Source organism: Muntiacus reevesi, chromosome 3 (genome assembly GCF_963930625.1).
Source record: "Muntiacus reevesi chromosome 3, mMunRee1.1, whole genome shotgun sequence".
Taxonomy (NCBI): domain Eukaryota; kingdom Metazoa; phylum Chordata; class Mammalia; order Artiodactyla; family Cervidae; genus Muntiacus; species Muntiacus reevesi.
Window position 1 is genome coordinate 177,368,569 of NC_089251.1, and position 15,878 is coordinate 177,384,446.

Consider the following 15,878-nt stretch of genomic DNA (forward strand, 5'->3'; position numbering starts at 1 on the left):
ATGAGGAGCAAAGGGCACTCAGAAGAAAGTGCAATAGGTTTGTCTTCAGTGTTGAGTGCCCATCTGAGTGTAGTCAGCAAGAAGCTAGCATGTATAGACCTCAAAGACAATACACAGAACCAGATCTGAAGGAGACACGTGCACCCCAATGTTCATCGCAGCACTGTTTATAATAGCCAGGACATGGAAGCAACCTAGATGTCCATCAGCACATGAATGGATAAGGAAGCTGTGGTACATATACACCATGGAATATTACTCAGCTGTTAAAAAGAATTCATTTGAATCAGTTCTAATGAGATGGATGAAACTGGAGCCCATTATACAGAGTGAAGTAAGCCAGAAAGATAAAGAACCTTACAGCATACTAACACATATATATGGAATTTAGAAAGATGGTAACGATAACCCTATATGCACAACAGAAAAAGAGACACAGAAGTACAGAACAGACTTTTGAACTCTGTGGGAGAAGGTGAGGGTGGGATGTTTCGAAAGAACAGCATGTATATTATCTATGGTGAAACAGATCACCAGCCCAGGCTGGATGCATGAGTCAAGTGCTCGGGCCTGGTGCACTAGGAAGACCCAGAGGAATCAGGTGGAGAGGGAGGTGGGAGGGGGGATTGGGATGGGGAATACGTGTAACTCTATGGCTGATTCATATCAATGTATGACAAAATCCATTGAAATGTTGCGAAGTAATTAGCCTCCAACTAATAAAAATAAAATAAAATAAAAAAAGAAAAAAAAAAAAAAGACAATACACAGGTGAAAGAAGCACTGTATGATCCCATTTACAGGAAATATCCAGAGCAGATAAATCCATCCAGACGGAACACAGATTGGTGGTTGCCAGGGGTTGGGGCTAGAAGGGAAGGGGAACAAACTGCTGAGGAAGAGTTTTTACTCTGGAGTGATGGAAATATTTTCAAACTAGATAGAAGCAGTGGCTACACAACACGAGAATGCCCTTGAATTGTCCACTTTAAAACAGTTAACTTTATTTTTTAATATTAATTTTTAAAAGAATAATTAAAAAAAACTGAATTAAAATACTGTATAGGAGGAGCGGAATACACTGGAATTAGCTTCAGGTTTCACACTTCAGGGAGGAATATCTTATGAAGAATAAACCTCCCACCACATGGAAGGTGTAGTTTTGCTGGCAGCTTTTTGTACTTTATTTTTTATTTTTATTGTTTTAATATGTATTTTTAAATTTTTATTGGAGCATAATTGATTTACAACGTTGTGTTTTTTGGACTTTTAAATACGCATTCAAATTTTCCCTGCTCCTTTGCCATAATGATAATACATAATGATGCAAGTCACTGGCACTTCTCTGCATATCTACAGCATCAGGGCAAACAGAAAGAGAAGAACAGTATATGGGTACGGATGACGGTATTCTCAAAAGAGAAAGCATTCTTCTAAATGATAACCTAATGTGCTTTTGCAAAATGCATCAGGCCTTTTCCCTATGGTTATGGAGTTGAACTTGAGGTGACAAAGCAGCAGGACCCAAGTGCTAATCCAACTATTTGGGACCTTGATCGACAAAACCAATCAGATGTCAGGTATTTCCAGTACAAGGTATTGGGAAATACAATTAAAAACTGAACACAAACTTGGCCCTGGACAAGCTTCCCATCTCAATTAAAAAAAAAAAAAAAAAAAAAAAAAACCAGTCTTGTCACTCATCACTTTCTGACTCCAGAAGCGGAACAGGAGAAAGAAGGGGGGAGTAGTGGGAAGAGGGGGGAGGGGAGTAGGAACAGGAGGAAGAGGAGGAGGACAGAGGAGGATGGGGAGAGGCAGCAGCTGGCACACAGGAAGCAGACAGGGTTAACCACATCTGAGGCTCTGCCCGGTGACTCAACAGCAGGAAGCCGGCCAAGGTGGTTCAGAGAACTTGCGAAGCAGTGATTAATTAGCAGAGGTCACAGTGGCTCTGGGGCAGTAGCCTGCACTCTAGTCTCAGCAAAGAGAAGGAAATGAATAGTGAGAAAACGCTCCTCATTCCCCTATCTAAGTGATCAGCATTTGTCCACAAACAAATGCCTCCCTGTGATGGACACCTCATTCCCCTATCTAAGTGATCAGCATTTGTCCACAAACAAATGCCTCCCTGTGATGGACACCTCTTCCGAATCCCCAACTGCTGCTCCCAGGGGTATCCAAACTTTCTGCTTTCAGTCATCATCAATGCCTAGTTACACATCTCCAGAACATGCTAACACAATGACTTACCGTTGAGTTGCTGAAAAGCTGCATGTCGCTAGAAAACTATTCCCCCAACGTCCCCACCTAGGCTCTCCCCTCGCCTTCAGCAAGCTCTTTCGGAGCTCAGGTTCCACGCTGGCCTCAAGAAAGGCTAAAACTCTTACTTCCTGTGAGAGGAAATGCCTTGTACACACTAGGCAGTGAAATACATCTTGTGTTTAGAGAAGACATTCTTTTCAAATGATTAAAAGCAGAATAATAAGTCATAACTGCATTGTTTTTAAATGTTTTCCTAATTCACATACAACGCTCATAATCATAAAATTCTGCTATGTTTATAAAAAATTTTGTGAAGGAATAAAGTGTATCTTACCAGCAATTCTCGTCTGAGCAACCGAACAGGGATCCTGGAAGCGTTCCTTCAGCACACCAGGCACTTCTCTGCATATCTACAGCATCAGGCCAAACAGAAAGAGAAGAATAATATATAAATACAGATGATGATATTTTCAATAGAGAAAGCATTCTTCTAAATGATCTCGCTGCCATTTTCCTGCCCCTCCTCAATGCCTAAGCTTCTGTGTCCACTTTCACTATCCACTGCGGTCTTGCCTGACCCCCAACTGACATCAAGAACATCATCCAGTCCTTAGCTGGCCTGCTCTTGTACAACGTTTAATGCTGCCGCTCCCTCTCCCTTGATTCTCTTAGTATTTTACAATCGTGATTTCACTCCCACCTCTGTGACAGATATTCTATGCTTGTCCCTGGCCTCTCTCCCTGGGTCCTGGTTTCTAATTGCTTCATTTATCAAATGGAGTTTTAAGAGACTGATGACTTTTCAAAACAGATCTTCAGTCATACTCTTCCTGTCAACTGTATATTCAGATATGTCCAAGTGTGTATTCATCACCTGTCTCCCTGACATGCTCTTCACTCTCTGTCTCCTCTAGCTTCTGTCATTTATGCTTCTTTTCCCTGCAATGTCTTTCCCTCCAATCCTCCACCTGACTAATACTCATTCATCTTTAATAAATTAGCTTGGATATGAACTCCACAAAACCCTCCACGGCTACCACCCAAAGTTAGGTAGGTTCTCCACTTATATATTCCCTGTCTCACCCACAATGAGCTCTTTGGGTTAAGAAGCATTTTCATACTCTTGGCTACATTTCCAGTTCTTAAAATGGTACCTGGCATAAAATGAGAGCCCAGTAAAATCCTACTGAGCAAATAAAAGCATGAGTGAATGAAAAATTCCAGATTAGCATTTCCGAAAATGTGTCTGTTGAAATTCTTTACATGATAAGCCTTGCTTTTGCTTGGTCTTAGATTCTCATAATTCACATAATTAGTGTAGAATCTACGTAAAGTTCTGTGATAAAGGAAGGTTTGTCTGATACGGTGCTCCCAAAGTGACCACTATGCCCTATTCTACACAATATCCGTTGACATCCTCTGTGTTAAATAAATACATGTGCTCCGACTGAATATGCACAAGCTGAGTCTGGCATGTTGGACACGGGGCCAACATGTCTGAAAAGCAGCAAGGAGAGAGGGTAACAGACGAAGTCAGAGAGATAACAGGAAGCCAGAACACAATCAGCCTCATAAGCCATCTTAAGGACTTCGGCCATTACTCTGAATGAGAGGGGATACTATTAGTGGGTTTTTCTCAGGAGATTTACTTGACCTGAACAATTCTTAACAAATACTTTGGTTGCTTTGTTAAGAAGAGATGGACAGAGGGGGAACTGAGATGGCAGAGGAATAGGACGTGGAGACCACTTTCTCCCCTACAAATTCACCGAAAGAACATTTGAACGCTGAGCAAACTCCACAAAACAACCTCTGACCGCTAGCAGAAGACATCAGACACCCAGAAAAGCAGCCCATCGTCTTCGAAAGGAGGTAGGACAAAATATAAGAGATAAAAAGAGAGACAATAGAGTTAGGGACGGAGCCCTATCCTGGGAAGGGAGTCTTAATAGAAGAAGTTTCCAAACACCAGGAAACCCTCTCACTGGTGGGTCTGGGGGAAGTTTTCGAATCTCAGAGGGCAACCTAACTGGGAGGAAAAATAAATAAAACCCACAGATTACATACCTAGAAACAACTCCCAGCAGAAAAGTACCCCCAGGCGCCCGTATCCACCACCAGCAAGTGGGGGCGGAACGGAGAGGAGCCTGAGGCATTGCTGAGGACAAGGACCGGGCCTGAGTGCCCTGAGGGCAATCAGAGGGAGCTAACGTGAGATAGCAACTTAAACTGGGGGATAGCAAGACAGAGAGAATTAAGTTGGGAAAAGCCCTAAACTTAGGCACTACCCGCCCGTTTTTGCTTGGTCTTAGATTCTCATAATTCACATAATTAGTGTAGAATCTACGTAAAGTCCTGTGATAAAAGATCTGTCTGATACTGTGCTCCCAAAGTGACCAGAACGAAGGACTGAGCAAATACCTGAGAAGAGATAGCCGGCAGCGGACAGGCCCATCCCCTGGAGGCAAGAGGCGGGGGGAGGGGAAAGGGGCAACCGCCGGCTCCAGAGACGGCACCCCTACCAAACTGCAAACAGGCTTCCAGCCTCTAACCAAAGACTTCCTGAGATTCTGGATGGTCGACATCCGCCAGGAGGGTCGCAGCTAGAGTCCAGCTCCCCAGAACTGACACAAGGCGCACCCGACCGTGCGTGGAAACTGAGGCAGGGGCCACGGAGGAGAGGAAGCACCCCGCACCCGGGGAGAGTGCGCCCATCAAGCTCCCGGCTACCTGAGCTGCTCCGGCCGGGGAAGGCACAAAACGCAGGCCCAACCGAGTCTGCGCCTTTGTGGAGCACCCGAAAACCTGAATCTGAGCGGCTTAGGCCTGGGCAGTCGACACAACGCAGGGCCCGCTCCCTGGAAAGCAGCCTGGAGCCTGAGCAGTGTAGACAGGGAGAGCGCACACACCCGCCCCGAGTGGGGGCAGACCCAGTGTGGCCGGAAAACCGCGAGTGCTCCCCACACAGGCCGGTGGCATTTGTCTGCAGCGCCCCCCTCCCCACAGCACGACTGAACAAGCGAACCTGAACAAGAGACCACCTCCGCCCGCCTGTGTCAGGGCAGAAATTAGACACTGAAGAGAACTGCAAACAGAAGCCAAAGAAACAAAGGGAACCGCTTCAGAACGGACCGGTGCAACAGATTAAAGTCCCTGTAGGTAACACCGACTACACTGGAAAGGGCCCATAGATAGCGAGAAGTGCAAGCTCGAACAAGCAGCTATCTGAAACTGAACTGATCCCACACTGCCCGCAACAGCTCCAGAGAAATTCCTAGATATATTTTCACTACTATTTTTTTTATTTTTAATTAAAAAAAAATTTTTTTCTCTTTTTTTACTTTTTTTCTTTTTTAAAGTCCTCTATTACTCCTCTAGTACTCCTTAATTTTCATTCTTATAACCCACTATAACCTGGCCCAAAAAAAGGACCCTATTTTTAAAGCAAACTCCATATATATTTCTTAAATTTTTTTGTATTTTTGTGGTTTTTTACTATTGTATTTTTAGGAGTCTAATTTCTACTCTAGATTTTTAATCTTTGTTTTTCAGTATTTGATATCAATTTTGGACATTTAAGAATCCAAACTTCAGTACCCATTTTTACTCAGGAGTGGGATTACTGGTTTGATCACTCTCTCCCCCTTTTGATTCTCCTTTTTCTCCCCCAGATCACCTTATTTCCTCCCTCCCCCTTCTCTTCTCAATCCAATTCTGTGAATCTCTGTGGGTGTTCTGGGCTGTGGAGAACACTAGGGAACAGAGCACTGCCTAGATCTGTCTCTCTCCTCTTGAGTCCCCCTTTTTCTCCTCCTGCTCACCTCTATCTCCCTCCTCCCTCTCCTCTTCTTCATGTAACTCTGTGAACCTCTCTGGTGTCCCTCACTGTGGAGAATCCTTTCACCATTAACCTAGAAGTTTTATTATCAGTGCTGCATGGAGGGAGAAGTCTTGAGGCTACTGAAAGAATAAGACTGAAACCCAGAGGCAAGAGGCTTAAGCCCAAAACCTGAGAACACCAGAGAACTCCTGACTACAGGGAACATTAACTAATAAGAGATCATCCCAAAGCCTCCATACCTACACTGAAACCAACCACCACCCAAGAGCCAGTAAGTTCCAGAGCAAAACATACCTTGCAAATTCTCCAGCAACGCAGGAATATAGCCCTGAGCGTCAATATACAGGCTGCCCAAAGTCACACCAAACCCATAGACCCATCTCAAGACTCACTACTGGACACTCCATTGCACTCCAGAGAGAAGAAATCCAGCTCCACCCACCAGAACACCGACACAAGCTTCTCTAACCAGCAAACCTCGACAAGCCAAACACCCAGCCCCACCCACTGGGAGAAACTTCCACAATAAAAAAGAACCACAGACTACCAGAATACAAAAAGGCCACCCCAAACCCAGCAATCTAAATAAGATAAAAAGGCAGAGAAATACCCAACAGGTAAAGGAAGATGAAAAATGCCCACCAAGCCAAACAAAAGAGGAGATAGGGAATCTACCTGAAAAAGAATTTAGAAGAATGATAATAAAAATGGAGTTTTGAAAACAAATGGAGTTACAGATAAATAACCTGGAGACAAGGATTGAGAAGATGCAAGAAATGTTTAACAAGGACCTAGAAGAAATAAAAAAGAATCAATTAAAAATGAATAATGCAATAAATGAGATCAAAAACACTCTGGAGGGAACCAACAGTAAAATAACGGAGGCAGAAGATAGGATAAGTGAGGTAGAAGATATAATGGTGGAAATAAATGAAGCAGAGAGGAAAAAAGAAAAAAGAATTACAAGAAATGAGGACAACCTCAGGAACCTCTGGGACAATGTGAAACACCCCAACATTCAAATCATAGGAGTCCCAGAAGAAGAAGACAAAAAGAAAGGCCATGAGAAGATCCTCAAGGAGATAATAGCTGAAAACTTCCCCAAAATGAGGAAGGAAATAGCCACCCAAGTCCAAGAAACCCGGAGAGTCCCAAACAGGATAAACCCAAGGCGAAACACCCCAAGACACATATTAGTCAAATTAACAAAGATCAAACACAAAGAACAAATATTAAAAGCAGCAAGGGAGAAACTACAAATAACACACAAGGAGATTCCCATAAGGATAGCAGCTGATCTATCAATAGAAACTCTTCAGGCCAGAAGGGAATGGCAAGACATACTTAAAGTTATGAAAGAAAATAAGCTACAACCCAGATTACTGTACCCTGCAATGATTTCATTCAGATATGAAGGAGAATTTAAAAGCTTTACAGACAAGCAAAAGCTGAGAGAATTCAGCACCACCAAACCAGTTCTTCAACAAATGCTAAAGGATCTTCTCTAGACAGGAAACACAGAAAGTTTGTATGAACGTGAACCCAAGACAACAAAGCAAATGGCAACAGGACCATTCTTATCAATAATTACCTTAAATGTAAATGGGTTGAATGCCCCAACCAAAAGACAAAGATGGCTGAATGGATACAAAAGCAAGACCCCTATATATGCTGTCTACAAGAGACCCACCTCAAAGCAAGGGACACATACAGACTGAAAGTGAAGGACTGGAAAAAAATATTCCACGCAAACGGAGACCAAAAGAAAGCAGGAGTCCCAATACTTACACCAAATAAAATAGACTTCAAAATAAAGGCTGTGAAAAGAGACAAAGAAGGACACTACATAATGATCAAAGGATCAATCCAAGAAGAAGATATAACAATTATAAATATATATGCACCCAACATAGGAGCACCACAATATGTAAGGCAAATGCTAACAAGAATGAAGTGGGAAATTAACAATAACACAATAATAGTGGGAGACTTTAACACCCCACTCACACCTATGGACAGATCAACTAAACAGAAAATTAACAAGGAAACACAAACCTTAAATGACACAATGGTCCAGCTAGACCTAATTGATATCTATAGGACATTTCACCCCAAAACAATCAATTTTACCTTTTCCTCAACTGCACATGGAACCTTCTCCAAAACAGATCACATCTTGGGCCATAAATCTAGCCTTGGTAAATTCAAAAAAATTGAAATCATTCCAGTCATCTTTTCTGACCACAATGCAGTAAAATTAGATCTCAATTACAGGGAAAAAACTATTAAAAATTCCAACATATGGAGGCTAAATAACACGCTTCTGAATAACAAACAAATCATAGAAGAAATCAAAATATGCATAGAAACGAATGAAAATGAAAACACAACAACCCCAAACCTATGGGACACTGTCAAAGCAGTGCTAAGGGGAAGGTTCATAGCAATACAGGCTTATCTCAAGAAACAAACAAACAAAAAAAAAAACGTCAAATAAATAGCCTAACTCTACACCAAAAGCAACTAGAGAAGGAAGAAATGAAGAACCCCAGGGTTAGCAGAAGAAAAGAAATCTTAAAAATCAGGGAAGAAATAAATGCAAAAGAAACAAAAGAGACCATAGCAAAAATCAACAAAGCTAAAAGTTGGTTTTTGAAAAGATAAATAAAATTGACAAGCCATTAGCCAGACTCATCAAGAAACAAAGGGAGAAGAACCAAATCAACAAAATTAGAAATGAAAATGGAGAGATCACAACAGACAACACTGCAATACAAAGGATCATAAGAGACTACTACCAGCAGCTCTATGCCAATAAAATGGACAACTTGGAAGAAACGGGCAAGTTCTTAGAAAAGTATAACTTTCAAAAACTGAACCAGGAAGAAATAGAAGATCTTAACAGACCCATCACAAGCACGGAAATCGAAACTATAATCAGAAATCTTCCAGCAAACAAAAGCCCAGGACCAGATGGCTTCACAGCTGAATTCTACCAAAAATTTAGAGAAGAGCTAACACCTATCTTACTCAAACACTTCCAGAAAATTGCAGAAGGCAAACTTCCAAACTCATTCTATGAGACCACCATCACCCTAATACCAAAACAAGACAAGGATGCCACAAAAAAAGAAAACTACAGGCCAATATCACTGATCAACATAGATGCAAAAATCCTTAACAAAATTCTAGCAAACAGAATCCAACAACATATTAAAAAGATCATACATCATGACAAAGTGGGCTTTATCCCAGGAATGCAAGGATTCTTTAATATCTGCAAATCAATCAATGTAATACACCACATTAACAAATTTAAAGATAAAAACCATACGATTATCTCAATAGATGCAGAGAAAGCCTTTGACAAAATTCAACATCCATTTATGATTAAAACTCTCCAGAAAGCATGCATAGAAGGAACATACCTCAACATAATAAAAGCTATATATGACAAACCCACAGCAAACATTATCCTCAATGGTGAGAAGTTGAAAGCATTTCCCTTAAAGTCAGGAACAAGACAAGGGTGTCCACTCTCACAACTGCTATTCAACATAGTTTTGGAAGTGTTGGCCACAGCAATCAGAGCAGAAAAAGAAATAAAAGGAATCCAGATTGGAAAAGAAGAAGTAAAACTCTCACTGTTAGCAGACGATATGATCCTCTACATACAAAACCCTGAAGACTCTACCAGAAAATTATTACAGCTAATCAATGAATACAGTAATGTTGCAGGATATAAAATTAACACACAGAAATCCCTTGCATTCCTATATGCTAACAATGAGAAAACAGAAAGAGAAATTAAGGAAACAATACCATTCACCATTGCAACAAAAAGAATAAAATACTTGGGAGTATATCTACCTAAAGAAATGAAAGACCTATATATAAAAAACTATAAAACACTGATGAAAGAAATCAAAGAGGACACAAACAGATGGAGAAATATACCGTGTTCCTGGATTGGAAGACTCAATATTGTGAAAATGGCTATACTACCCAAAGCAATCTGTAGATTAAATGCAATCCCTATCAAGCTACCAATGGTATTTTTCACAGAACTAGAACAAATAATTTCACAATTCGTATGGAAATACAAAAAACCTCGAATAACCAAAGCAATCTTGAGAAAGAAAAATGGAACTGGAGGAATCAACCTGCCTGACTTCAGGTTCTACTACAAAGCCACAGTCATCAAGACAGTATGGTACTGGCACAAAGACAGACATATAGATCAATGGAACAGAATAGAAAGCCCAGAGATAAATCCACGAACCTATGGACACTTTATCTTCGACAAAGGAGGCAAGAATATACAATGGAAAAAAGACAACCTCTTTAACAAGTGGTGCTGGGAAAACTGGTCAACCAGTTGTAAAAGAATGAAACTAGAACACCTTCTAACACCACACACAAAAATAAACTCAAAATGGATTAAAGATCTAAATGCAAGAGCAGAAACTATAAAACTCCTAGAGGAGAACATAGGCAAAACACTCTCCGACATAAATCACAGCAGGATCCTCTATGACCCACCTCCCAGAATATTGGAAATAAAAGCAAAACTAAACAAATGGGACCTAATGAAACTTAAAAGCTTTTGCACAGCAAAGGAAACTATAAGTAAGGTGAAAAGACAGCCCTCAGATTGGGAGAAAATAATAGCAAACGAAGCAACAGACAAAGGATTAATCTCAAAAATATACAAGCAACTCCTGCAGCTCAATTCCAGAAAAATAAATGACCCAATCAAAAAATGGGCCGAAGATCTAAACAGACATTTCTCCAAAGAAGACATACAGATGGCTAACAAACACACGAAAAGATGCTCAACATCACTCATTATCAGATCAATGCAAATCAAAACCACAATGAGGTACCATTACACGCCAGTCAGGATGGCTGCTATCCAAAAGTCTACAAGCAATAAATGCTGGAGAGGGTGTGGAGAAAAGGGAACCCTCTTACACTGTTGGTGGGAATGCAAACTAGTAGAGCCACTATGGAGAACAGTATGGAGATTCCTTAAAAAACTGGAAACAGAACTGCCATATGACCGAGCAATCCCACTTTTGGGCATACACACCGAGGAAACTAGATCTGAAAGAGACACGTGCACCCCAATGTTCATCACAGTGATGTTTATAATTGCCAGAGGATGGAAGCAACCTAGATATCCATCAGCAGACAAATGGATAAGGAAGCTATGGTACATATACACTATGGAATATTACTCAGCCGTTAAAAAGAATTCATTTGAATCAGTTCTAATGAGATGGATGAAACTGGAGCCCATTATACAGAGTGAAGTAAACCAGAAAGATAAAGACCAATAGAGTATACTAACGCATATATACGGAATTTAAAAAGATGGTAACAATAACCCAATAAGGAAAACAGAAAAAGAGACACAGATGTACAGAACAGACTTTGGGACTCTGTGGGAGAAGGCAAGGGTGGGATGTTCTGAGAGAACAGCATTGAAACATGTATATTATCAAGGGTGAAACAGACCACCAGCCCAGGTTGGATGCAAAAGACAAGTGCTCAGGGCTGGTGCACTGGGAAGACCCAGAGGGATGGGATAGGGAGGAAGGCGGGAGGGGGGATTGGGATGGGGAACACATGTAAATCCATGGCTGATTCATGTCAATGTATGGCAAAAACCACTACAATATTGTAAAGTAATTAGCCTCCAACTAATAAAAATAAATGAAAAAAAAAAAAAACATTTAAATAAAAAAAAAAAAAGAGAGAGAGAGATGGACAAAGGGAAAAGGGAGGCAAAAGGGAGGCTAATGAAGTGGCCATGTCAGGAATCACGCAAGAGAAGATGGCAATGATGATAACACAGGAACAACTCAGTGGCCATGGAGGCAGTGAGAAGTGGCCAAGTTTATGAAATTTTGCAAACCTAAGAAAAGATGAAGGAATTGCCCAGGGAATACCCACGTGCCACTCAGTATTGACAAGTGTTAAAATTGCTCCCAGTGCCTTATTGTGTATCTACTCATGTAGCCTTCTATTCAAACCGTCCATCAAGGAGACAGGAATTTTGAAAGAGAAGCTGATGATGGTGACTCCCGTGTTTATTCGTTTCTTTGCTTTTTACTGAGATATAATTCACACGCCGTAAAACTGAGTCCAGAGTCTTGGCACAAAACCATAATAGGGATGTGATTGCCAGTAACTGAGGTGGGAAAAGTAAACTAAGACCCCAGAGGGAGGTGGAGTCAGATACTCAGTCTTGTATGTTAGTATCAGTTGCCTGTTCAGTTCAGTTCAGTTCTGTTCAGTCGCTCAGTCGTGTCCGACTCTTTGCAACCCCATGAATCGCAGCACGCCAGGCCTCCCTGTCCATCACCAACTCGCAGAGTTTACTCAAACTCATGTCCATCAAGTCGGTGATACCATCCAGCCATCTCATCCTCTGTCGTCCCCTTTTCATCCTGCCCCCAATCCCTCCCAGCATCAGGGTCTTTTCCAATGAGTCAACTCTTCACATGAGGTGGCCAAAGTACTGGAGTTTCAGCTTCCAGTGAACACCCAGAACTGATCTCCTTTAGATATCGTAGATATCTCAGTACAGATGCTCAGCAAGCAGCCGTGATGAAGTCTGAGTGTGTAGAGAGGTCGAAGCCAGAGATGCAGCCGTGTGTCATCAGTAACAGTGACCCATCTGTTACTGATAGTAGTTCTCAAGCAGAGAGGCTAGATCAATAAAGTACCTAAATCATTAGATATAGAAGGATGGCTTTCATTTTAAAAGGATGGAGAGGAAGAAAAATGACTGATATGGGTCCTGTCCAAACTAAGAAACATATCTGTTCAATGTCCCAGGCAGACTTCTTACTGAGTATGTGCTCAGCTGCTCAGTCATGTCCGACTCTTTGCAACACCACAAACCACAGCCCGCCAGGCTCTTCTGTCTGCGGGCTTTTCCAGGTAAGAATACAGGAGTGGGTTGCCATTTCCTGCTCCAGGGGATCTTCCCAACCCAGGGATCAAACCTGGGTCTCTTGCATCTCCTGCATTGGCAGGTGGGTTCTTTACCACTGTGCCACTTGGGAAGCCCCATTATGCTATGTGCCCAAGCCAAAATAAATAGAAACCTATTACTTTACCTCTGATTCAATTGCAAAAGAAGCAATGGTATGAGAAAAAGGACTTTATCTTAGTCATATTGGTAGCCACATACCATTACAACCTAATTGGAACCTAGTAAATACATGTTGAATGGATAAAACCATTTAAAATAAATCTATATATATGAAAAGTCACATGCAACATCACAAAGTTATTTTAATGCTTTCATTTTTCAGAGCATAATTATTAGCATTTTATGCCTAATTCTAATATATACTCATTATTTAATATAGTATATAACATATAAATCTTCTATGCCAAAAAATCCCAAGTGAAATAAGTATTCTTTGAGAACATAAGTTTCCATCTATGACAGACGAAAAAAACATAGTTACCAATATGAGTAAGCATTAGTAAAATGTGCCTATATTTGCATATACTTAAAACAGCTGCATAATCCCACTTCTTTGAGAACAAAATCAATAAACATGAGAAAGGTATCACAGTAATTCTCAATGCACACCTTATTCCATGATGAATTTACAGTTCTTAAACTCTCTGAAACTTTTTCTCTTTCATGTAAACTCAGACTTTTATCTGAAAGCATTTCCAATTCAGTTCTATTCAGCCACTTGAGTTTCTCAGCTTGTACATCCATCTCCTGGGTTAAGTCCTAAAGGAGTCAGAGGAGAGGTATGGTTAAAAGGTTGTCATACCAGCGAAAGATCAAGAACTGTTAGAAATCTCTATGGGAAATAGTCCTATAAATGTAGACCTTTAATTTCTTAAATGGAAAATAAACTTCTAAGAAGCCTGAATTGACATTGCTGCCGCTGCTAAGTCACGTCAGTCGTGTCCGGCTCTGTGAGACCCCATAGACAGCAGCCCACCAGGCTCCCCCGTCCCTGGGATTCTCCAGGCAAGAACACTGGAGTGGGTTGCCATTAACAAACTGTAATTAATCTGGGAATGAACTCCCACTTTCAGTATGCATTGTGTGAACATGAATTACTACTCCAAACTCTGCACCTCTTAACAGGGTCATATAAAATCATATTTACACTGACAACTTAATATTCTGTTCTGAGAAAAATAATAAAAATGATTATTCTAATGAAAGGCCAAAAAACCCCAGAAACAACAGAAACATTTTATGCGTGCATGTCTACCTATCCCAATATACTATCCTAACCCTTGAGACTGATCCCAAATTGTTTACAAAAGGCATACTCCAAGAAAACTACTGAAAGTTTTATAAAAAACACAAACAAGCTTGTTAGATACTTGTCAGATTTTGAAATGAAAACTTCATAACCACTTGCCATGTATTTTTCATCGGTATTAAAATTTTCTTTCCCGAAACACCTCAATCACATTCCTTTAGACAAAATCTCTAATCAGATTAGTGGGTATCACTTTAGGTATTCTTTGTGGCATGCCTGGGTATGTATCTATACTCACACACAATTTCTTTTGTTTAATAAAAATGTGTGCACATATTTCTTATTGCTCTACGAGTACTTTAATTCTTAACACAAAAAATATAAAATTTGTGGATATAAAAATATGGATATTTGGGTATATTATTAATAACATACCTATATACCTTTATGTGTTTTTATATGTTGTATATCTATACAATTTTAAACAATTCTTGCTGGTTGCAGATCAACAAAGAAAATTTAAATAATACAACTGTGAAACAAAGTCCATAAAAAGCTTCAGTAACTCTCAAGTCACTTGGAGTCTTCTTGTTAGAACTCATTTTATAGATAGTAATCAGTAATTAATAATCTTCTAAACCCCAAAGGAAAAAACTATACTTTACAGCATTATTATATTCTAAAATGATGATGTCTGTTTAAAACATTCCAAAATCCTTTGGTTCAATACTTAGATCCACATGACATCACTTTTACATGAGTGAAGCCTTACCTCTGCAATGATGAAATAACAGTTGCTCTTTAAAATTAAAAAAAAAAAGATATTCCTCTTTAAAGTTCACCACTCTTACCACAAATACAAAGCTTCTTCCCCTTTTCTTCTTTAGTCATGCAATATATTATTTTTAGTGTAAATGTTCACGCATCAAAAAAGCATCAGCAAATATAGAGACAAATGTATCACTTACTGTTAATTCTTGCAGGTTTTCTTCCAGTTCAGTAGTTGATCTTTTTTGTACAGCATTCTCAGCCTTTGTTAACCAACAGATAATTTCATCTAGTCTTTTTCTATAGTCCATCACCTGCTTACTTTCTCCTTTTAACCTAAAAGGACATATTATTTAAAAATATTGAGAAAATTAACCAATTAACTAGAACATTATATATCTACATTGGATATTCTGACTAAATATGCCACACACAAAAAAATAATTATCTTAATATGTATCAATTATTTTAACATGCATTTCTAAATGAGTATTAATAGTAATCCATACATTTTGCAAGGTTATATGCAAATATAAGAATAAGATTTCTTCCTTCATTAAATTAAAAAACATTGAAACTAAAGAATGTTGTCTACTTTCATCATAAAAACTATGTAGAAATCTAATACAAAGTACTTTTTAAAGCTGGACACCACTATACAGCATAATGGAGGCTTTAAGAAGAAAACATGAAAAATGTCTTAATCTAAAATAATAAGGAAAAATACATAATTCTCTTTGAGTACTCCA

The 15,878-nt window shown here is 39.8% G+C and overlaps 1 protein-coding gene across 8 annotated transcripts in view; it reads right to left on the reverse strand.

Annotated features, from left to right (window-relative positions):
* The window catches only part of UTRN (utrophin), a 538,989-nt gene that overhangs the window by 281,352 nt on the left and 241,759 nt on the right, over nucleotides 1-15,878 (reverse strand). For all 8 annotated transcript variants that reach the window (XM_065931202.1, XM_065931205.1, XM_065931203.1 and 5 more), the window contains 3 exons: nucleotides 15,330-15,465; nucleotides 13,722-13,871; nucleotides 2,600-2,675 (listed from right to left, as the gene is read on the reverse strand). In XM_065931202.1, coding sequence (XP_065787274.1) covers nucleotides 2,600-2,675; nucleotides 13,722-13,871; nucleotides 15,330-15,465 — 362 coding nt within the window. The remainder of the gene's footprint in view (nucleotides 1-2,599; nucleotides 2,676-13,721; nucleotides 13,872-15,329; nucleotides 15,466-15,878) is intronic.